Source organism: Tupaia chinensis, unplaced genomic scaffold (assembly GCF_000334495.1).
Source record: "Tupaia chinensis unplaced genomic scaffold, TupChi_1.0 Scaffold000605_1, whole genome shotgun sequence".
Lineage (NCBI taxonomy): Eukaryota > Metazoa > Chordata > Mammalia > Scandentia > Tupaiidae > Tupaia > Tupaia belangeri.
In genome coordinates this window covers 1,473,647-1,498,703 of record NW_006160123.1, presented here as the reverse complement: position 1 = coordinate 1,498,703, position 25,057 = coordinate 1,473,647, and the positions used below count along the sequence as shown (strand labels likewise).

The following is a 25,057-nucleotide window of genomic DNA, read 5'->3' as shown; positions in this document are numbered from 1 at the left end:
GAGGTGAGGAGTAGCCTTTTTGCAGGTGGGAAAGTGAGGGATCAGAGAGACCAAACAGCTTGCCCCAGGAAACACAGCAAGTGTTTGAATGGAAATGGAATGCAGGCCCTCTCTAACAAGGGGCCAGCTCTCCCCGTTCTCCCTGAAAAATAGCTGAGACAAAGAGATGCTGCTGTTTCAAAACATGTTCATATTTAATTAAAAAAATAAATAAAAACTTTCCCAATCAAAACTTTAGTATACCTAATAACTTAATAAATACCTTTAGAAGCAGAAATGTTTATCAATTCTTATGAAACGTCATACAAGTCTCAGAAATACTGGTAAAAGCTACTGTAAGAAGGCCTCACATCTTAGGGAACTCCAGGACGGAGTGTGCCAAGTGCTCAAATGCATATGAAACTGGGGTTCCCAGCTTCTCTGGGATCTCAAGTCTACAGTCATTCACCAGCGAAGCTAGAATTTGAAGTCAAATCTCACACACCCCTTGCCCCCAGCTCTGCACTCTCCGGCTTGGTTTTCACACTCCATGACCAGGATGAGGCCGGCCAGGAAGCCCACAGGAGAGGCTGAGGAAGGGGAGACAGAGGGGGCCGGGGCTTGGAAAAACAGCAGCCAGTGTTGCCGGACTCCCTGAGGTACCCAGTTCTCAACTCTCTAAAGGGCTGGGTCCAAGTGTTGGTGTGAAATTCGACAGGCCCCTTCCCATGGCTGGCTGAGACATCCCTACAAAAGGTCACACACACCAGTGAAACAGTGTGAGGAGAGCCGGACCACACCTCTCAGGGCCAGGGCTCGGCATCAAGACCCCTTGGGTAACTCACTGCACTATGGTCCCTTCTCAGCACCTTTTCCAGCCTGGTCTGGGGAGGGCCCTCCAGGTTCCAGACCTGGGGAGGTGAGAATAGGCCTCAAGCAGGGGTGAGGGGGGCGTGTGGATGTTGTCCTTAGCAGTAAATCCCCAAGGTACCAGTGTTTAACTCAGACCATCACTGCTGGAGTGTCTGAGTTACTTTCTAATGCTTCATTTATATACAAGTGTAGCAAATTCTACTGATTTTGGAATAACAGGGGTATCAAGGAAAAATCTAAATGATGTAACTGTTTAAAGAAGAGCAGTTGTTTCCTACTTTCAAGTTGACACTGTAACAAGCTGGAATTTCCTAAGTAGCAACCCTGCCAACAGAATCTTAACAACTAGTTACTTCAAAAGTACACTTCAAATGGAACAGAGTTTGGAGTAAAAGGTGCCCCCTCAACTGTGACCTTGGTAAATCACCTAATCTCTAAGTCTCGGACACAGTGGAAGAAATAGAACTAGGAAGAATTATTGTACTATAAAGCTTGCTTGCATTATTAATTTGTTTAGCAAGACTTTCTCTCATAGAGAATGCAAATTCAATGTCAAGTTTCGTTATCAAAATATACTAATTAGAGACCAGCAGATGGTGTAATGGTTATGTCACTAGACTCCCATATAGTGACTGTGGTTCGAGTCCCAGGCCCAGAGGCTAAAAATTCATGCCGGGTGCATGTGCATACATGCCCAAAAATCCTGAGAGGAGAATAGAAAAGGGATTACAGGGTGGCCATCCTCCATGGGGGCCTTCTTGCTTTTTGTCTCTCTGGTGAGCACCCATGCCCTATAGCAAAAAAACTCTAAAATAATAATAATTATTATTATTAAAGACACAGTGTATTAGCAAATTAAAAAAAAAACCTTCATAACACTCAATGCTGCTGAAGGTCCTGTGAAATAAACATTCTCATATATGTTGATGTGAAAATAAGTTGATATAACCACACTGAAAAGCAATAAAAAAAACTGTCAGTGGGAGTGTCTAATATCCAGAAGGAAAGAGAGAGCTAGCAAGATAAAGAGAGAAAGCAAGAAAGCACCCACCATGGAGAATGGTTACCCCACAATCCCTTCTCTTCCATTTCTCCCTCCTTTCAGAATTTTGGGAGCACACATGCATACACACACACACACACACACACACACACCCTGCATGGTTTGTTTGTTTTGGAAACAGTTTTGCTATAGGGTGCATGCACTTGCCAGTGAGACAGAGACAGAAAGCGAAAAATCACCCCTTAGGGGAATAGCCATGCCACAATCCCTTCTCCTTCAGTCTCCTCTCCTCTTGGGATTCTGGGCACACACGCACATGCATTTGGCATGAGGTTTAGGCTGCCAGTTCCAGGACTTGAACCATGGTCGACTACGTGGGAGTCCAGCGATGTAATCATTATGCCACCTGCTGGTCCCTCTCCCAGCATGTTTTTTAAGCCACTATGTCTAGGACTTGAACCATGCAGTTAGTTATGTGGGATCCAGCCCCCTTGGCCACCAAGTCACAGGCTGGTCCCAAAAGCAATTTAATACTGTATGCTAAAGGCCTTTAAAATGGGAAGTTTTGAGGCTTGTGCTGACACCTAATAGCAGTATTATTTGTGGGCTTATTTCCTTTCTTCTCTGCACTGTCATTTCCTGCAGAGCTTGGTCTATGCATCCAGGACTGTAGACACCCACATCTCCCAGGAATCACTTCCTTCAACCCTTATCTTTACAGGCAGAGGCTGAGGAGCAGAGCAGGGAGTGACCTGCTGGCCAGACTCACTAGTGACCACAAAGGACCAGAACCTGGTCTCCCTCCTGCAGTGCCCAAGGCCCTTGCTCAGCCCTGTAATCCCGGGGTCCGGCCCCAGCCCCAGCTCATAGGTCAGACACGTGAGCTAACACACGACACACCTCAGCTGGTGCCCTGAAGAGTGTCTACACTGGGGACTGCTGACGCAGATTCATTTACGCTGCACTGTTGGGTAGCTGAGTCTATGTCAGTGCAGTGAGGGAGCTCAGAACAACCCGCATGAGGATGGTGAGAGGGAAGGATGAGGTCCAGAAACAGTGACCCGGAAGGGGAGAGTCTGAGCAGATCCTGAGGTGCAACATACACAGATAACCCACACGGCCCCACATCCAAGGCTGGCGGGCTGCCAGCACGCAGCCTTTACAATGACGAGCTTGAGGAGCCGCGTCGATCATGGGGCTGTGGGGGTGATGTCTTTGCTCTGTCATCGCTCATGCCAGAACTTCATTTTCCATTTCATAGAAAAGTGTCATTGTGACAAGGGGAAAGAAAAAAATCTCAAGACAATGAAAAGTCCCTTAATATACCCAGTATCATCTTTTCAAAGATGGGCTTAAGGATGACTAATGTGCAGGCCCCATAGCCTAGTGGTTAAGGAATCTGGATCCCACATGGCCCACAGTGGTTCGAACCCCGGGCCCAGCAGCTTGAAAAACATGCGTGGTATGTGCGCATGTGTGCCCAAGATTGGATGAAGAAATGGAGGAGCAGGGATTATGGTTGACCAGGTCCATTGGGGGATGCTTTCTCTCTCTCTCTTTCTCTTTCTCTGGTGGTGGTGGTGGTGGGGGGAAGCTTAAAAAAAAAAAAGGCATACAAAAACAACTGTATGAGGCATATTATTCAATGGCAGACACTCAAACGTTCAGCTGTAAACTTTGTCCCCGTACTCGCCGTGCATTCCCTCTGGGCCTGACTACTCACTGCGCTTGAGCAGCGGGAAAGCAGACGTGGGGCGGCAATGCGCGCACGCCTGGTGTTTGAGGACTCCTCGCGTGCTGAGTTCTTTACACGAATCACCTCCTTTTACCCCAACTACTTTATGGGTAGGTACTATTTGTATCCCTCTTTTATAGATGAGGAAACAAAAGCTCAAATAGGTTACGTGGTTTATTAGAACGCGGGACTTCTCGCTAGTCTTGCGAAGACAGCCCTGCGTCCGGCCTGAGTCAGAGCTCGAGAGGCTGAGTCAGCCTCCATGGGAGCGTTCTCAGCAGCGCCTTCTGTGAATCACACAAACCTACACAGGTAGGATTTCTAGTCGATTTCTTACTTGAGTGAGAGAGACAGAGAGACAGAGAGACACACACAGAGAGAGCGTCCCAAACAGGTCCTGATGCTGTGATGGCCCAGTCTCAGCCTGCCCGGGTCATGCCCCAGAGTGCCCGGAGTACAGGGAGGTCTCTGGACACAGACCAGAGCCTTCCCGTATGTGTTGTTTCCTGACCACTGTACTACTGGCTGGTGTCCCAAATGCAGGATTTTTAATAGGTATTTGATAATTAATAAGTACTCTAAACTGTATGGCACACATATCTGGGGTGTTGCATGAAAATAATTTTTAAATTCTCAAGACAAAACCTAGAGGACTGGCCGGTGTGATGGTAAACCGGATTTTATAAAAACCTTTGTGCATTACGTTGGCATCTGTGCATAGTTTGAGGCTTCAGTTCCTTGTTACTGCCAGAAACTTTTTTTTTTTAAAGCGTTAAACTAATCCCAACAGTTCCCTTATTCCTTTAAGTATTACTAAGGTTTTAACCCACAGAAGCGTGACAAAAATCTAACAGAAAGCACGACGCCTGAGTTCGCTGGAGAAATAATTTTATTTTCTATCTTTAAATCAGGGCTATGAGTTAAGCACACTAGTAAGTGTTAGAAAGTTTCACATAATGCATTTTTATTGCTTATTCCTTCGCAACCCATTGTTTTTGCTAGGGGAGAGACGGAAGAGGCTAGTCCTTCTATTCTGACTTGTCTTAAAGCTGGAAATAATATTTTAAAGCAGTTTCCATCACTCAATCTATCCTCATATTTCATATGAATAAGAGGAAGTGGGGGAACAATGGAGCACTTACTGTTGAACTAGTTTTATAAAATGGTCCAGAATATGTATTTTCCTAGCCAGCAGGCACCACCGCCACTACCCCTATTTCTAGATGTACCAAACAACAGACTACTCTAAAAGCATGCTGCATGGTTAATAATGCATCTCACTCCTTCACCTTTATTATTATTATTATTATATTTGTTATAAGGCGCATACACTTGCTAGAAAGAGGTAGCGGGAGAGAGAAAGTGAGAAATCAATCCCCAGGGGAGATGGCCACATGGCAATCCCTTCTCTTCCATTCTCCTCTCAGGATTTTGGGCACACATGTACATGTGCTGGAGTATTTTTCAAGCCACTGGGTCTAGGACTCAAACTGTGCTGCCAGCCAGGTGGGATCCAGCCTCCTTAGCCACTATGCCCCCTGGCTGGGCCTCACTCATTCATCTTTATCATTTCGACCTTGCTGTTGTTGGAGCAGAGGTTTATTTTGTTTGTTTTTGTTTTAAGCTTATTAATTTATTTGCTCCATGAGTGAGAGGAAGAGAAGGGGACAGAGAAACCGTCCCCTAGCAGGGTCTTGACACAAGCAATCCACCCCTTGCCTCGGCCAGCCCTGGATCATAAACATGGGATGGGTGTACCCAAGGAGATCTCTAGAGTTGAAACTGGAACCCTCCCATGTAGGTCAGCCTTACAGAATGTCACATTGTACTGCTGCATCACTGTCTGGCCACTCGGTCTTTTTATCCCTAGCTTGTAGAGGACAAAATTGTTTACGTATGACAAGAGGTAGGTAGCTGGCATGAGATCATGTTATTAATAATATGGCCCTGCCCATTCAGGGACCAGGGGCAGGGCTTAGGAAGCCTGAGGCTTTTTTCCCCCTTTGTTTTTATTTTCTTTGATCTCTTTTTTCCACCTTACTTTCTCACTTTGCCACTCAGACTCCTCCCACTGAGGGTCTAGATAGGTCTAGGTATATAGTAGCTAAACATCTGAACATCCTAAGGCTTGGAGAAATCTTCAGTCCCCACTGAGACAGCTGCAAAAGGGGAGAAAACTCCTCTGCAAATCTGAACTCAAAACTTCTGTGGATACCATGTTGCAAAACACAGCAGAAGAGAGAAATTGGCACAGAAGTAATTTACTGCAAAGGGACACACATAAGCTCACAGCTGCAGAAAAGTTCTCCACAGAATTAGCCAAAAGTGAATACATCACCAAATGACTAAGAATTGGAGAAGAGCCCCAAGGATGAGAAAACCAGGAAATACATCGCCAAGAAGGGTACGCAGTAACTAATTTCCAACTAGAGAAAAAAATAGGAATTTACCGTGACGTCAGAAAAAGAATTCAGCATATTCATGGTGAATGAGATTCAAGATACAAGAAAAATGAGATACAAGAAAAAAGAGACATTGAACTCCAAGAAATGAGGAAGTTCTTTCATGACTCTAAGGAGGAGATAAACAACATAAAAAAGAATCAAAAAAACTTCTAGAGATGAAGACTATAATGCAGGAGATCAAAACCTCCCTTGAAAGTATTAAGAGCACATTAGACCATGCAGAAGATAGAAACTCTGATCTGGAAGACAAACTTAGATAAAACCACCAAAAAGAATGAAAAAAATAATAAAAGGAAGAGATAATACAGGGCAATAATAATTTTCAACATCTTGATATACGAGGTCACCTGAAAAGTCATGATGTATTTTTCTATGTTTATCTATGCAAAGTACAGACAACCCAATATTCCTACCCAGACGTGTTTCAGTGAATATAATTTTTTCTTTATAAAATTAGAATCAGTGTTTAAACAATTTTGCATCTAGATTTTTCATCACTAGTTTTTCCTCATGCCATTAAAAATTATTTGAAGGCCCGGTCTCTGTGGCACAGTCAGCAGTAGTGTGCCAGACAGAGGAGCTAGAAGCCACGTGCTGACTGCAGTTCAAATCCTTGGCCTGGTCAGCCTGAAAACATGCCAGATATGCATGCCTAGGTTCCTGGTGGGTTGGAAAACTGAAGAAGGGGATTAAATATGACTTAAGTCCGCGGAGGTGCTTCTCTCTCTCTCTTTCCTTCTCTTTTTATCTCATGCATGTGTATACATCCTGCCATGAATTTAAAAATAATTCTTGGGGCCAACCAATGGTGTGGTATCCCATGTGGATCCCACATGGCCAAATGCACAGTTTGAGTCCTGAACTCAACAACTTGAAAAACACTCCGGATGCATGTGCATACCTGCTCAAAATCCCAAAGGGAGGGAGTAATGGAGAGAGGACTGCAGCATGACTAGTCTCCCACCCCCAATCCCTGCAAGCACATGGACTCTATAGCAAATTAAAAAATAAAAAAAAGTTTGAGGGGCCAGTAGGTAGCATGGTGGTTAGGGGTGCTGGCCTCCCACATGATTGACCATGGTTCAAACCCCAGACCTAGTGGCTTGCTTTCTTATCCCCTCCTCCCCCCACCTTTCTCACTCTGTTCCTCTCTGGTCAAATTTAAATAAATAAATAAATACATACATAAATAAAGTTAAATAAAGTAATTTTTTTTTAAATTTGAAAAACGCGATTTTTTTTTTAATGCCAGAAGGTGTGTATTCTCACCAGAGAGGGAGAGAGAGAGACAAGCATCCCCGAATGGGGTGTGGTCATACTTTAATCATTTTTTCTCCATTTCTCCACCCCAATACAATTTTGGGAAGGCAAGCACACAGTGCACACACACAGACATGGAACGTTTTTCAAGCTACCAAGGCCAGGATTTGAACTATGGTTGGCAGTGTGGGATCCACCTTCCTGTATACAGGGCTAAACTGCTGTGCTACAGGGCTGGCCCCTGAAGACATGGTTTTCAATTGTCTATATACTATTCGAAGGTGGTTTGCCATCTCCCAACTGGCATTTCAATGGCTTTCCATTTCTTGCTATTGTAAGTAATGCTGATATAATCATCCCTGAACAAACACTGTACCTGCTTTAAACTTTTAACCTTCTCTGCATTATTGAAAAACCTGAGGTTGAGGGGTCAGTAGGTGACATTGTGGTTAGGGTGCTAGACTCACACACGGCCAACTGTGGTTCGAGCCCTGGACCAGGTGGCTTGAAAATCACTCCGGATGTGTGTGTGTGTGAGTACCCAAATCCCAGGAGGAGAATGGAGAAGGGATTGCAGCACGGCCATACCCCAGGGGGTGATTTCTCACTTTCTCTTTCACTGTTTCTCTCTCCATCTATCTCTAGCAAGTACATGTGCCCATGGCCTGGTGGTTAAGGCAGGTGGATCCCACACGGCTGACCTTGCGGTTCAAGTCCTCAGCCCAGTGGCTGGAGGAGCACACTGGATGCATGTGAGTGTGTACCCAAAATCCTGAAAGGAGGAAGAGAAAGAGGGAAACGAATGCAGCATGACCATTCCCCATGGGGTGGTGGGTGCTTTCTCTCTCTCTCTGTCTCTCTGTCTCTCTCTCTTTCTGGTAAGCACACCTGTCCTCTAGCAAGGGAAATAAATAAAAGAAAAAAAAAAGGAAAAAACACAACATTAAGCCAATCTTCAGTCTCATTTAAAAACCGTCTTCCTTCTGTATAAAACCTAAGTTTTATTTTCATTTGATTTTTCCTTCAGTTAAATCATTGACAGGTTATGGCCAGGATGACTTGGTCTGATAACATCGTCTTTGAAATTGATGTGCCTACTAGGGAAAGGGACATCGGCCCATCGAACCAAGAAACTGGAACTTGTTGGGTGAAATCCATTACATCTCTATTTTTCCAACTACGAATGGAATTTAAGCTAGTCAGGCTGAGATGTGCTTAAATCATAACACACCGTGTCAAACTGGCTGCCGGAACCACAATGGCTCCGGCCCCCCGAGTCTACGGTGTCTCAGGAGGAGGGCAGAAGTAAACCAAAGACGTCGACTGGAGTCACATCAATTTCTTACAGTCCTATTGGTTTTTCTAGTCTTTCATTCACTCGTGCAATGAATACTTATTGAGTGTTTTTGATGTTATGACTTGTAATTTATGAATCTGACAGTAAACTTGAGATGGTAAACTCTTTGATCTGGAAGCACTATAAATCTTCCTGAGGAGGGTGTAGAGCACAGCATTTTCCCAAATTCTTGGCTATGGAATTCGTGTTTTTCTGTTTTTCCCTTTGAACACTTTTTAATAATACCCCATAACTGCATTCCACAAGACACAGGTTACAGGAAAAGGTAAAAAGGCATTTAATAAAACTAACACCCATGCTATTTTTTCAAATAAAAGTATTTAAATAAAATCCTTTCAAAATGAGCAGCAGATTAAAAAAAGAAGTGCCAGAGGGCATGTGTGCTTGCCAGAGAGCGACAGAGAGACTGAGAGACAGACAGAGGGAGAGGGAAATAGACAAGGAGGGCGGGCAAGGAAGGGAGAGAGCACCCCCCACCCCATGGTGCGAGGTCACGCCACAATCCTTTCTCCTCTACTTCTCCGTCTTGTCAGGATTTGGGGCACACGCACACCCCGTGTGTCTTTTTCAAGTCACCAGAACTTGAACCACATGGTTGGCCAGGTGAAATCCAGCTATCTCAACTACTAGGTCCAGAGAGAGAATTCCTTAATGTGATTAATTTATAAAATATTAAGCCACAGCTAACGTGGTATCTGGGGGTGAAACAGCAAAGGCAATACCATGAAAATGGATACGGATGCCCACTTCTCAGTACAGTTGTCTATGTGGGAAACCTAAGAAAATCTACTGAGAAGCAGAACAACGTCTTAGTCAGATGACCAAGCATAGACCAAAACTGCAGAGCTCAGTAGCTATCCTGCATCCTAGCAACACCTAGCAACAGCTAGCCAAAAACTGCCAAGGAGAGGGCCAGCAGGAGGCATGGCAGTGAAGGTGCTGGATCCCGCACAGCTGACTTGGAAAACATGCCAGGTGTGTGTGTGTGTGTGTGTGTGTGTGTGTGTGCGCGCGCGTGTGCGTGTATGTACCCGAGATTCCAGGAGGAGAAGGCATTATGGTGTGGCCATTCCCCGGGGGTGATTTCTCACTTTCCCTTTTTCTCTGTCCCTCTCCTGCAAGCATACATGCCCTATGGCAAAAATCTTCAAAAATAAATAAATAAATAAATAAAAATAAATAAAGGAGAAAAATCTCATTCACAAGAGTAACAAAGTCTAAAATGCCCAAGGACGACATTAATGAGAGCTCTCGGTCGAACCTGTATAAATAATTACAAACTACCCTAAGATGGACAGGTCTGAGTCAGAGCAACCCAAACCCCTATTTGAGAAGAACAAATACAAAAACATAATTTAGAGATACAACACAGTTTCAATACAAATGTACCTCAATGGGATTTTTTTAAGTAAAAAAAAATTATTTTAAAGTTCTTTCTCAAAGAATAACAGAAAATGATTGACAGTATTTGCTAACTAAGAGTAATGGGCTTAGAAGAGTCTGGACCTACCATTTATTAGAAAGTGTTTCAGGGTCAGGCCTGCAGTGCAGCGGTTAAACACTGCACACACAAAGCCAGATCCCACAGGGCCGACCGTGGTTTGAAGCCTGCCCCCTGGCACATGTGCTCAGCCTCCTGATGGGATTGGATGGAGAAATGAAGCAAAAGAGATTGCAGGGTCACTATGCTCTGTGATGTGGAGGGGGGCTTTCTCCTTCTTTCTCTGTCACGCTCTCTCTTTCTGGCAAATGCATACGCCGTCTGACGGAAAGAACATTTTTTAAGTGTTTCAAAATTACAGTATTTAAGACAATATGGCACTCGCATAAGAATTTACAAATAGATGGGATCAGCAGTTGGTGTAATGGCTATGTCACTGGACTCCCATGCGGTCGACTGCAGTTTGAGTCCCAGACCTGGTGGCTTAAACTCACGCAGGGTACGTGTGCATGCGTGCTCAAGATCCCAAGAGGAGAATGGAGGAAAAAGTATTGCAGTGTGGCCGTCCTCCCTGAGGAGTGATTTTCTCACTTTCTGCCTCTCTGTCTCTCTGTCATTCTGGAGAGTTCATGAGCCCTATAGCAAAAACCTCTTGAAAGAAAGAAAGAAAGAAAGAAAGAAAGAAAGAAAGAAAGAAAGAAAGAAAGAAGGAAGAAAGAAAGAAAGAAAAAGAGAAAAGAAAAGAAAAGAAAAGAAAAGAAAAGAAAAGAAAAGAAAAGAAAAGAAAAGAAAAGGAAAAGAAAAAAGAATTTACAAATAGAATGGGACCAGCAGATGGCATAATGATTGGTAGTCAACCTATGTAGTCAACCGCAGTTCAAGTCCTGGACCCAGTGGCTTAAAACTCATACTGGGCACGTGTACATGGCAAGCCCAAGGTCCCAAGAGGAAAATGGAGAAGGGATTATGGTGTGGCCATTCCCCCTGGGGGGGTGAGTTCTCACTTTCTGTCTCTTGTCTCTCTCTGTCTCTTTGGTGAGTACACATGCTCTATAGCAAAAGTCTCTCTTAAAAACAAAAACAAAAACAAATAATGTACAAACAGACTAATAGGAGAAAAAGAAACCAAGTTATTAGGGAATGTAGCATATGGGAAGATTCAAGTACCAACAGAAAAAGGTAGGATTGTTTAGTAATAGTGTTAAAAATGACGAGACAAGCACACTAAGGCTACTGAGACAGAGTTTACTTCCAGGTGGATTAAAGAGTTAAATATAGAAAAAATTTAAGCCAGGAGGTGGCGTGGTGTTTAAGGCACCACAGTTCGGCTTGGTTTCTCACTTTCCCTTTCTCTCGCTCTGTCTCTTTCTGGTCAAATTAAAAATAATAAGGGCACCAGCAGTTGGCATACTGGCTATGTTACTGGATTCTCATGTAGTCAGCCGCAGTTCGAGTCCCAGACCCAGTGGCTTAAACTCACACTGGGCGCGTGTGCGTGGGTGCTCTAGATCCTGAGAGGAGAATGGAGGAGAAGGGATTGCAGCGTGACCATCCCCCCTGGGGGGTGATTTCTCACTGTCTGTCTCTGTCTTTCTGGCAAGTGCATGCGCCCTATAGCAAAAACCTCTCCAAAAAATTTTTTTTAATAATAAATTAAATAAATAATTTTTAAAAAATTAAAGCCTATTTAAAAAAGAAAAAAAAAAAGAAAACGAGTCACTGTTTCCTGAGTCTGATAAACAGAAATTTTCTAAACATAAAAGTAATAAAAGATGTCTTAAAAGAGGACTAAGATATTTTATCACAATATTAAATATATATGCATGTAAAAGCTTATCATAAAAATATTAACAATCCTTGGACTGGAAAATACTTACAATAACTATGACAAAGGACTAATATTTTCACCGAGGAAAATGTTCAAACTTATCTTTAAAAAAAAAAAGACCAATAATTCCAATGAAAATTGGCAAAGTTCACAATTTATAAAGAAATACAGATGACTACATTTTTTTCTGTTAGTGAGGCCGAACACACGTTTGCCCTGCCATGCAACAATTAAGCCCTACCCATAGGGAGCTGGACACGGCCGTCTGTGGTTTGAAAAGCATGCGGGGAGTGTGTGCACATTTGCCTAAAATGCTGACAGGAGAGAGAAATGAAGGAAAAAAGACTTGCATAACCACACCCTTTTACAGGGTGCGTTCTCTCTCTGGTTAGCGCACATGCACTCTGACAATTAGAAAACAAAGCAAATTAAAAGAATTATTTGCCTAGCAAAAATGTTAACACTAATACTTCTTTTTACTGATAGCTTGGTGAACTAATGATTCTCATATTTCTCATGGTAATCTAGCTTGGAATAACTTTTCTGAAGAAGAATATAGATAGGAAGAGAGATGAAATGAGACAGAATATTTAGGACTAGATATAAGCCTGAAAATGTGTATATATATTTTTTTTGGGGGGGGGAGAGATTTTCACTATAGGGCGCGTGCGTGTGCTTGCCAGACAGACAGAGAGATACGTAGAGACAGAAAGCAAGAAATCACCCCCCAGGGGGGATGGTCACACCGCAATCCCTTCTCCTCCATTCTCCTCTCGGGATCTTGGGCACGCACGCACACGCGCCCGGTGTGAGTTTTAAGCCACTGGGTCCGGGACGCGAACTGCAGTCAACTACGTGGGAGTCCAGCGACATAGCCATTATGCTAACTGTTGGTTCCTAAAATGTATATTTTTGATGCAGTAATTTATGCTCAGATTTTTCTAAGAAAAAAAGCTACAAATACAAACATTTATGACCAGAAATGCTCATTGCAACGTTATACGTAAGAGAATAAAAGTAGAAACTAAAAAGGTACGAAGCGGTAACACATGGACTATGATGCAGCCATTGAAAATTTTTCTTTGTAAGTTTATTTCTTCTGTGAGAAAGAGAAAGGCACCCCCAGGGGGCTCTCCATGCCGCAGCCTACCCCCAGCTTTGCCAGCCGGAATCACAGGCACACAGATCTGGCGTGTGCAGGGAGATCTTAGGATGCAAATCCAGCCCGCTGCCGTGAAGTCTCAGCATCACAGACCACTGTTTAACCGTGCCCACTGGGATGGGCCCTGAGTGACTCTTGGAGGCTACTTAATGACATAAGGAAATGCTCAAGGGTTGGTGTGTGGCCTGGTGGTTAAGGCAGCTGGATTCCACATGGCCAACCATGTGGTTTTATTCCCGGACACAGCATCTTGAAAAACATACCAAGCACGTGCCCAAAATCCCAAGAGGAAGGAGAAATGGAGGAGATGGGATTGAGCCATGGCTATCCTCACTGAAGGGTTTTCTCTCTCTCCCTCTCTTTGTCTCTCCCCAGGGAGCACAGGCACTTTCTGGCAATTAAATTTTTTTTTAAAAGAAAAGAAAGGAAGAAAATGCTCACTATATCACAGTAAGCATTAAAAAGTCGTCTTATTCAACTGTACTTATCACATAGCCCCAGCTTTGTACGCATGACTTCATGTACTCATCTAAGTCACTGCTAAAATGTGAGTGAGTGGAGGATGGCAGAGGTGGAAGGTTCACCCTCTTCTGGGTTGAGGTTAACCTGACCCTTCACCTATCAATGCTCTCCAAATGTTTTCTGGGGGGAGGCTGCTTGAGGATCACTTTGAGAGATGGTTTAAACAAAACCCAAAACAGATTTCTGAGTCTTACCTGCTGAGTCTCCCACTCAGGAGGTCTGAGAAGGGGTCCTAGAATCTTGATTTCAAAAAAATCACTAGGTGGGGCCAATCGGTGATGTGGCAGTTAAGGTGCTGGACTTCACATGGCTAACTCCACAGTTCAAGTCCCAGACCTCGTGGCTTAGAAAACATGTCGGCCAGAATCCTGAGAGTAGAATGGATTGCAGTGTGGCTATCCGCCCAGCCCCCAGGGAATAATTTCTCACTTTTTCCTCTTTCTCTGTCTATCTGTCTCTCTCTCTCTGGTGAAAGCATGTGTCCTATGGCAAAATTCTTTTAAAAAATATTTAAAAGTCACAGGTGGGCATGTAGAGAGCAGGAGAGTTGTGGAGCCACCGCCAAGTCCGCTCTCGGTCCACGCCGCCTGCCGCGCCGCCGGTCACTATGGGAGGGCAGGTGGAGAACATCTCCCCTGGAGACTGGCAGACCTTCCCCAAGGGTGGCCAGAACTGCGTGGTGCATGACACCAGGATGCTTGAAGATGGAAAGAAATGTGACTCTTCCCAGGACAGAAACAAGCCCTTTAAGATCATGCTGGGCAAACAGGAGGTGATCCGAGGCTGGGAAGAAGGGGTTGCCCAGATGAGTGTGGGCCAGACAGCCAAACTGACCACCTCCCCAGACTATGCCTACGATGCTACTGGGCACCCAGGCATCATCCCACCACTGGCCACTCTCATCTTCCACGTGGAACTTCTACAACTGGAATGATAGGAATGGCCTCCTCCCTCAGCTCCCTGTTCTTGGAAAAATAAGATTAAATCTTCAGATGGAAAAGATCTGGATCAAGAAACAAAACCTCAAGGACAAAGGAAATTATTAAAAGATGTGACCACCTAAAATGTTTTTTAAAAACAGTATCATTTAAGATTCCATAAACAGAGCCAGCAGGTGGCCTGGAGTTAAGACACTGGATCCAGGGGCCAGCAAGTGGCGTGGTGGTTAAAGGCTCTGGACTCCCACATGGCTGACCACGGTTCAAGTCTCAGACCTGGTGGCTTGCTTTCTCACTTCCTCTCTCTCTCTGTCTCTCTCTGATAAAACTGGAAAATAATAATGATAATAATAATAAATAAAGTTAAATAATTAAAAAAAAAAGAAGGTTTAAAAAAAAAAAAGACACTGGATCCCACATGGCTGGCTATGGTTTGAGTTCTGGATCTGGCAGCTTGAAAACCACGCCAGGCACACGTGCGTGTGTGTCAAAAATCTCAAGAAAAGAGCGGAGGAGAAGGGACTGCAGCAATGGCCATCCCTTCTGACAGGAGGATTTCTCACTTTCTGACTCCCTCTAGCAAGTACATGCATCCTAAAGCAAAAACAAGCAAAAAAACCCAAAAGATGCCATAAAAGAAAATATTTGCAAATTAAAACAAGTTGGGTGCATGATTTCTGACTTCTCTCTTCATAAACCTTTACATTCAGATGTACAAATGAAATGATAAGTAGTTTTTATACAGGGAAACAAAGCCAGCTTTGTTTTCTATTAATGCAAGTTTAGATAAATTCTTAAAAAAAAAAAGACCAATTAATCCCATTTAGCAAAGTCTTAATAAGGTGTCTCTAGTTGTACTGTTTTTGTTCTGCTAGTTGTTCAGATACAAGCTTCCTTTAAATGTGCTTAGTTTTTCATATCCTTCAACCAAAATAACATATTGCAAGACTGAATGCAGAAGTTGATGCGAGAATTCATTTGTGTTCTGTTAAGAATTAAAGAAATTAGGACACTCACCCACACACACACGCACACACGCACACGCACACACGCACACGCACGGTCACAGGTGATGCTGCTACACAGCCAGCAACCACAGCTTTCCAGTTCAGAACTCACTAAGGCCTGAACAGTGCACTGAATGTCTTTTAGAGGAAAGTTCTATAATAGATGTGAGTTAAGAAAGGGGATTTAACATGATTTTAAAACTCTTTCCTCCCCTACATTTCCCTTTATCCTGTGGCACCGCTGCCATGGGGAGGCCACAATCAGCTGACTTGCAGCGTCTCCCTGCCTGAGTGCTATCGCCGCCACACCCAACCTGCCCTGCAACCCTGCCCACCCTCCCCCTCAACAACCTTGCCCCAAGTCCGTCCTCGTCTAACTTCTGAAATGCCAGCTGCTCCCTTGACAGGGCTCCCCTTCCATCCACTGTCGCTGAACCTCAGAATGCCTGTGGTCAGAGTACAGCGCCACCCCGTCAGTGTCCAGCTGCAGAAAATTTTCTATATCCGATGCCTCACCTCCCACTCATTCCTCAAGCCTCCGCCATCTGGCTTCCGTCACCAACACTTGCTGACAGGTTCTTGCCAAGGTCACCCTGGCTCCAGATGGCTAATCCCCAGCTTCTGTTTCAATCCTTTCCCCAGAAGCATCCGGTGCTCCTGACTACCCCCTCTTGCTTGCCCTGGCTTTTATGCAGGTCATCTGTTACCTCACCTGTCCAGCACCCATCTCCCACTGTTTCGATATCAGCATCCTGAAAAGCCACCCTCCCTGAATGGTCTGGGGGCTCCTGGGCCCACTCAGGCATTTCGTTCCTCTGCTTCCAGGGATGGGTTCAGGACGGGCTAAGTGTAACCAGTGAGACTCAAACCTGAGACTCCGGCTGAAACTGTTAGGGAAAAGGTGCTTTTTTCCTGCGGGGGTGGCTGAGCGGGCAGAATGCTAGTCTGGGTGCAGATGGGTGCCTGCCCAGCCCACGGGGGCAGTGCCCAAGAAGGAAGCCAACCCGACGAGGGCAGCAGACCTGACAGAGTCCTCATGGTGTCACTTGGAGTCCTGGGCCAGGTCTGAGCTAGCACATCATGGTCTGGCCAGCTTCATGAAAATAGTTTTTTTAATAATTTTCTTTCTTCTCTTTTTTTTCTCACAGCCAGAGGGTGTGTGTGCTCATCAGAGAGGACTGAGAGAGAAAATGTACCCCAGCAGGGCATGGCCACATCATAATCCTTTTTCTCCCATTTCTCCATACCTTCAGGATTTGGGGCATGCATGCACGTGTGCCTAGCATGCCATCCAAGCTTCCAGGGCTGAGATTTCAACCACAGGGGCTACGTGAGACCCCGCTGCCAATGCATAGCAATTAACCACTGTACCACTTTTGACCACGTCAAAAAACACTTCTTTTAAAAAAAAATTAATTTTAGATTTTGCTGCAGGGTGCATGCACTTGCCAGACAGAGAACGAGGGAAAATGAGAAATCATCCACTCACACACATACACACACATACACACACACACACACACACACACACACACACTACCTCTGGGAGGGGAGGATAACCATGCTGCAATCCCTTCTCCAAACTCCTCTCAGAATTTCGGGCACTCACGCACACGCCTCCCGGTCTGAGACTTGAACTGTGGAGTTGGCCATGTGGGGTCCAGCACCTTAACCACACCAAACACTTTTCTCTTTTAACTTAAGTCCTTTTCTGTTGGATTTCTGTTACTTGCAACCTAAAGAGCTCTAAAACAGCTCTGAGCCGCCCCCTTCCCTGACATTACCCACCTCTCTGGTGACTGGCCTCCCTGTGTTTCTGTGAGTGTCTCTTCATTCATTTTCCCTTCAACATCAGGTTCGTTAGAATCCAGCCCGAGGCCTTCTAGTCCCCAGATGTTGGCTACCAGATGCTGACCCTCCTATATCAATGTATCGGCCTTGGCACCCCACGGGACCCCAGACCCATTTGCCTGACCCTTCATGGACACCATGGGTACTGCCACCTCAGGGCCCACTTGAGCGTAACAGGTTTAAATCTAAATGCATACGTATGGCCTCTTCTTCCTCTTCTTGGGTCCCTGTCTCAGTGAATGGCTCCTCCATCCATCCAGGTACCCCAAAACTGAACTTCATCACTGGCATTTCCCCCACCCTCCCCTTACTTCCTGGTCCTCTCTGGGCAGTTAATTCTGCTCATCCCTTGGGGCTCAGCTGCAAGGCTGCATCCTTAGAATGGCTTTTCCAAACAACAAGCCCGAATGAGGGTCACCCCTATGCCCTGGCCCACCCCGTGCTTTCCAGTGTCATGGCTCCTACCACCCAGAGCTGTGATGGCCTGGTGACTTTTTCTCATATTCCCCATAAATCTAAGTTTTGTAGTAGCTGGGTCCATCCTTAAAATCAGCATTATTTGAATAAATGGACATTGGGATCTACAGGTGTGATCTTATGCTGAAAAGTGTAAATACCATCTATTTCTCTCTTTAAATAGATTTTTGCTATAGGGTGTGTGTACTCACAGGAGAGACAGAGACAGACAGAGAGACAGAAAGTGAGAAATCACTCCCCCCCGGGGGGGGATGGCCATGCCACCATCCCTTCTCCTCCATTCTCCTCTCAGCATTTTGGGCATGCACACGTGCACATGTGCCCAGAGTGAGTTTTAAGCCGCCGGGTTCGGGGACTTGAACGGTGGTCAACTACATGGGATTCCAGTGATATAACCATTATGCCATCCGCTGGTACCAAGACCATCTATTTTTCTGTGAAAATCAAATATTTCAGAGCTATCTGCAAAGAACCTGGTATAGGGCACACACCATCATTTTCAGGGACTCCAGCACCTGAATGAAGGCGAGAACCACCACGCTGGGCCCAGGGCTTCCAAAATATACACATTTTAAATGGATGAAGCAGGCTGTCTCCAGCGAGTGCCTTCACTTCCCTTCTCATTAGTCACTGAGTTCAGAGCCTTACCAATGGAATGAAGTAAGGTAAGGTTTCGTTCCTACTCAAGACACCTTCCTCTTCTTTTAAAGCTAGGGCATTTGCCTGCTTCTACTTTTCTGTTAATTTTTGTATTCTTCATAATTTCTTAAAAATTGCCAAACACGGTTCTTTGAACACATCGCAAGTTTTTTCTACACATTCCTCCTGTCTGTCCATCCAGTTACTTCCTGAGCTTGGCGTGTGGCAGGCCCTGGGAGAGCCCCTCATCCTCTGGGCTTTAATCCCTTCGCAAACATGGCTGACTTCCCTTCTACCATCTCTGGATTATCTTCTTTGAGAGAAAAAGCAGCAGCAAAATAATAGCTGAGTAGGTCTGCTTTCTGTTAACATTGCAGCAAGAGAGGGCCTATCACTTCCTGATTCTCCTTCTCATTCTATTCGCACTTCAAAAGGCTTTTTTTATTGTCCCAGGTTTTTGCCCTCAGCCCACTCCAACTTCCTAGCCCTTCATATCTTCCATAAACCTTGTTTCCACCCACATGCAGGGGACCCCTGTCCCCTTCTTCCCCAGTACACACTGTATTTAAATGACAATATTTAAACATTTACACTGCCATGACAAGATCAAGCATTTTCTAAGAAGTCATTTATTGTACCTTGACCTCACCAACTTGAGTATTACGAACAGTGCACACGCTCACACACGGACAAGCATGGACGGGGAAACCATGCATAGGCTTTGTGTGGTGGCCGTCTCCGCACCTTTTCTCTTCATCTTTACTCTTTAGTTTATTTTGCCTTCTTATTCTTCTAGCTTTTTCCCACTTTGTTTTCTTTGTCATCCATTTTTTTTCTAAATTAGTGCACACAGATGTAGAAATTACTCAACTAGCACTAACTGCAGAATTATACAAACAGAATAAATCATGGGATGTTTGGTGTTAGGAGACTGAGTTGTTTTACTTTCTATGAACACATAATGCATATCAGAAAATTCACCCTTTGAAAGGGTACAATGTGTGGTTTTCAATTAAATTGTAAATTTAATATTTACAAAGGTGTGCAACCAGTACCACTATCCAATTTCAGAATGTTTTCATCACTCCAATAGGGAACCTTGTAGGGACCAGCAGATGGCATAATGGTTGCATTGCTGGACTCCCATGTGGTCGACTGTGGTTTGAGTCCCGGACTTGGCGGCTTAAAACTCACGCTGGGCACATGTGTGTGCATGCCCAAAATTCCAAGAGGAGACTGAAGGAGAAGGGACTGCAATGTGGCCGTCCCCATTGCGGGGAGATTTCTTGCTTTCTGTCTCTCTGGTGAGTGCACGTGCCCTATAGCAAAATCTCTCTCAAAAAAAAGAGAAACAAAGGAAACGTCGTACCCATGAACAACTCCCCTCCATCTCTCTTGCAAGTGGTTACCCAGTTGGACTAGCACTGTTTTGAAAAGGCTATCCTTGCTCCCATTAAACTGTCTTGACATTCTTGTCAAAAATCAATTGACCATAAATGTAAGGGTTTAAATTGGACTCCCAATCTATACCACTGAGCTATGTCTGTCTTTATGTTACTACAGCTGTGTACTATGTTTTGAATCAGGAAGTGTGAATCCTCCAGAATTTGTTTGTCTTTTTTCAAGATTGTTTTTGCTACTCCAGGTCTTTCACATTTCCATGTGAATTATAGAATCAGCCTGTCAGTTTGTGCAAAAAAGTGAGCTAGGATTTTAGGGATTGTGTTGCATTTGTAAATCAATTTGGGGAATACTGTCATCTTTTTTTCTTTTTCTTTCTTTTTTTTTTTGGAGAGGTTTTTGCTATAGGGTGCGTGCACTCGCCAGCCAGACAGAGACAGAGAGACAGAAAGTGAGAAATCACCCCCCCCCCGGGGGGGCTGGCCACGCCGCAATCCCTTCTCCTCCATTCACCTCTCGGGATCTTGGGCACGCACGCACACACGCCCAGCATGAGTTTAAGCCACCGGGTCTGGGACTCGAACCGCAGTCGACTACATGGGAGTCCAGCGACATAGCCATTATGCTAACTGCTGGTCCCAATTTGGGGAATACTGCCATCCTAAAAATATGTTTTCAGGACCAGAAGATGATGTAATGGTTATGTAGCTGGACTTCCATGTAGTTGACCTTGGTTTCAGTCCCAGACCCAGTGGCTTAAAATACGCTAGGCATGTGTGTGTATGTGCTCAAAATCCTGGGAAGAGAGTGGAGGAGAAGGGATTGTGGCGTGGCCATCCTTCAAGGGGGGAGGGGGTGATATCTTGCTTTCTGTATCCCTCTGGCAAGAGCATGAACCCTATAGGAAAAATCTCTCTCTCTCTCTCTCTCTCTGTGTGTGTGTGTGTGTGTGTGTGTGTGAATTTCTAATCCATCAACATAGGATTCTTTTGTATTTATTTAGGTTTTAATTAATTTCTTTCAAAAATGTTTCACAATTTTCAGGGTTCAAGTCTTGTGCTTCTTTGAAGTTTACTCCTGGGTATTTTGCTATGTTTTGGATGTCATTATGAATGGGATGGTTTTCTTAGTTTTACTTCAGGACTATTCACTGCTGGTGAATACAGTTGACTTCTATACAATGATCTCATATCCTGTAACCATGCAAATCTTGTTTATTTGTTCAAATAGTTCTTTAGTGGATTCCTTAGGATTTTCTACATAAGTTATCTGCAAATACTTTTAGTTCTTTCTTTCCAATCTGGATGTCATTTATTTATTTATTTAGCTTACTTTGCCCTAGTCACTGGCTTTTTAAAGCCTATATAGTTTCAGGAGTGAATTCTCTTTTTTCCTCATTAGAACATATTTTCTGGGGCCAGCAGGTGGCGTGGTTGTACACTGGACTCCCACATGGCCGACCACAGTGTGAGGCCCTGGTGGCTTGCTTTTGCACATTTCCTCTCTCTTTCTGTCTCTCTCACATGCCTGTAACAAATTTAAAAATAATAAAAATTATAAATAAAAGTACGTAATTTTTAAAAATCAGAAGTTGCTATGTGTAAATAGAATTGATTTCAGGTGGGCCTCACATCCTCCCAGTGGAGACACTTTCCTTCACACAGGTGGGCCCAGGATTTTCTGGAGGAATCTTTGAAATGTTTCCCTCAAATTTTGGACAACAGCCTGACCGAGCACATCCACCCTGCCTTGGCTGTTCCAGACTCTAGGATGACACAGTCATTTTGTTCGTCTTATCTCTTTCTCTGGCCAATGCTTCCTTGCCACTCGGAGGTAGAACAGCCAACAGTTCCTTACGCTACACTCTGACTTTTTTTCTTTTTTTAAGTTTGTGATAGGGCATGCAAACTCACCAGAAAGAGAGAAGAGAGAGAGAAAGTAAGAAAGCACTCCCCAGGGGATGGCCACACTCCAATTCCTTCCCCTCCATTCTCCTCTTGGGATTTTGGGCATGCACACATACACATCTAGTGTGCCTTTTAAAAGCCTCTAGGGCTGAGTTTTGATGCAGGCAATGTGGGATCCAGCAGCTTTAACCACCATGCTGTGGATGGGCCCCCACCCTATCTTCTAAGAAACAAAACTGTCTGTAAGACAACAGGCTTGGCAGCTGTTCTGCCTGGCCCCAGTGAGAGTCTGACCAGTACCCCCTGGCATCTGAAGTCTCCTGCTGGGCCCACTTGTGACCTGTAGGCGAGCCCCCATCTGCATCCTCTTCCTTGCACTTGGGCCCTCATGGCCATCTTTCATACAGGAGTGACCGTATTTTCTTGACACCCAGGCTCTTCATCCACCCCGTTTGGGAGACCTTTGCATTGGAACAAGGTGCACACTCAATTGCCTCACTCCTGATATGTTCTGCCCGCCATGTGCTGTGGGTCCCCTAGTTCCTCCTCCCAGCCATGGGACAAAAGGAGAGAAGAGCGAGGTTTCATTAAAGGGGTGGAATGCACACTGAAGGCTTTGCTGAGTGGCTTTACAGCCAGGAGAGAAGTGACCCACCATTTCGGCACAGCGTCTGTGTTACCTGGGCTCTGCAAGTCACCGTACAGGTGCACCCCACAGCCAAGTGTGGCTCCTACTGCACCACTGCTAGGAGCAGCCAATCCAGACCTCTACCCAGGATCTACCTGGGGTAGGGTCCGGGCTGCTGAGCACCCTGGGCCAGTCCTTCTGCTGGCCATCCCAAGTGCACGAGTCTCCAATAGCTGCCCTTTTGCTTGGAGCTTTCTTCCCAAAACCAAAATCACTTCTTCCTAGCTCCATGCTGAAACCAAATTCCAGTCTCCTGTGGCCTCACCAGGCTTCCTGTTCACACTGATTTTCTTCTACCCTCACAGGCCCACCTTGTGCCGTCGCCTAATGACACTTAGCTCAGGGAGGGCCTCAAGAACACGTGACTCCTGATAAGGTGATTCCTCCCTCATCCAGGCTTGCACGTGGCTCCAGCTGAACTGAGAAGTGGTCAACCTAGATGGAGTCGCCAGAGTCAGTCCACAGAACCCTTCTTAAAACCACGCTCAGCTATTCCACAAAGTTTCCCCAAACTATCAAAACAGAGAAGAGTGAGAATATAATGAAATAAGTATCTGGGGCGGGGAGGGGGGGGGGAGAAGACTGACTCCTGTTCTGTGAGCTGTGTTCTCCCACCTGAGACCTGTTTATTACTCAGGTTGTGGACATTACTCCCAGGCTGGTACAGCATCAGGCAGGGGCCCCCTAATTACACACAGGCACAATAAGGACCTCCTTGCAAAGACAAACAGGAGGAAATGCCCCGGGCGCTATGACCAAGCCACCACCAAGGCACAACAATGCTCTGCTCTTAGTCCTTGCGTGTTTCATAAAATTCCGCCTCCCGCCTGCGCCACTTGGTTATAGTACTTCATTATCCTAAGTACTTAAAACCTGGGTGGTATTACACAGACCTTCAATGTCTATCCTCTCTCATTTTGAGTGTCTGGAAGGAGAAATATTGAATATTTTTTCTAGCTTATGCATAACGAAATAGAGCAATTTTAAAAGGATTTTCTTCAGTCTTCCTTTAGGTTCAGTTTACTGTAGAGAACTACATTTCAGCACACAATACATTTGCTTTGCTGAATTCATCCACAGTGTGTCTGCAGGCCTGGATTTAACACACTTCCTGTAGTGACAACTACTCTATTTGTAGGAACTATTTAGGTCACTGGAGTGCAGAAAAAGAGGTCGTCACTTAACAGAAATGGCATGTATCCAAATATAGATGCAGCTTTCTGAACACCTGTTGAACATCAAATGCTAAAGAGATTGTTACCATGTCCAAAGCCCAAGACCCAAACCTTAAATATCCGTCACTTTGATTCAAAGGACAAGGGGTTTAATCCAGAAGGACATTCCTTATCAAAGAAAATCTGCCTTGCTATGCTGGCTGCTTTAGAAATAAAACTGATGATTAAAAAAGCAATCTGTTTCAATGAAAATTATTTCCCATCACGTCCCTTCAGAGGAAGCTCTATGATTTGAACCACAGGACATGTACAATAACGTTTGCTTTCAGAGATGCAGCGAGCATGACAAAGATTTTCGGTTGCCAGGGGTGAGCAAGCAGGGAAGGAACCACCTAAGAAATGGAAACTAACGAGTAGTAACTGGACACTCCCCCCAAGTTCCAGAGGCGTGGCTGCTACTACAAAGTCGGGAGCATAAAGGCTATACATAGTCCAGGGCTGAAGGAAGAAGGGCTCTTTCCCCACTTCCTCCGAACACAGTTTTGAGGGTGGGGAGTGTGTGTGTGTGTGTGTGGGGAGTCGGGGGGGGGGCATGTAAGGACCTCAAGGAATGGGGTGCGGGCTATATCCTCTACCTTTGTCATTCATCCATTAAATAAATAGTTCTGCGCGGGCGCTGCACTAGGGGCTTAACTGCCTGCCACTATGACTCAGTAGGCGATTCTGATACCCCACACACCTCGGTCTCCATTTCCAGCCCTAGGCATCACTCCCTCCTCAAGAAGATGCGTGTTACATCTCGCTCCCCTGCCCTCCCCTGGAACCCCAGGCCCAGGTGACAAGATAAAGCCAGCTAGAGAACGTCTTCCCAAACGCAAAGGAGGGCTCTGCGTGCGAGGATCGGTCCCGGGGACCCTGCTGCCCGCGTGGGGACCGCCTGCTGGCACTCTGGCGGCCGCGCCCGAGGGCGGGGCTGCGGGCACCGTGTCAGAGCTTGGACCTGAGGTCACGCCGATACTGGACGGGGGAGCAGCGGCGAGGGGGTCCGCGAAGGGAAAGACGGCGCCGCAGGCTGCCAGAGGGCGGCGGGACGGCAGGAGGCTGATAACAACACGCGTACACGTGTCGGGGCAGGGGGAGTGTCCAGGTGGTGGGGGACAGGAGTCCCGGCAGGCGCGAGGGTTACCTGATGAAGGTGGTCTTGCCGGTGCTGTACTGACCCACCAGCAAGATCATGGGCTTGTTCTCGAAGTCGGCGTCCTCCAGCGCGGGCGAGTGGAACTCGTGGAAGCGGTACGCCTCCTCCAGCGGCAGCACCTTGCGCAGGTAGAGGGAGCGCAGGCCGCCGG

The 25,057-nt window shown here is 45.4% G+C and overlaps 1 protein-coding gene and 1 pseudogene across 1 annotated transcript in view; one reads left to right on the top strand and one right to left on the bottom strand.

Moving 5' to 3' along the window:
• The window catches only part of EHD4 (EH domain containing 4), a 98,312-nt gene that overhangs the window by 70,191 nt on the left and 3,064 nt on the right, over positions 1–25,057 (bottom strand). The window contains exon 2 of the mRNA XM_006158718.3: positions 24,895–25,056. Coding sequence (XP_006158780.1) covers positions 24,895–25,056 — 162 coding nt within the window. The remainder of the gene's footprint in view (positions 1–24,894; position 25,057) is intronic.
• LOC102472191 (peptidyl-prolyl cis-trans isomerase FKBP1A pseudogene) lies at positions 14,233–14,559 on the top strand (annotated as a pseudogene).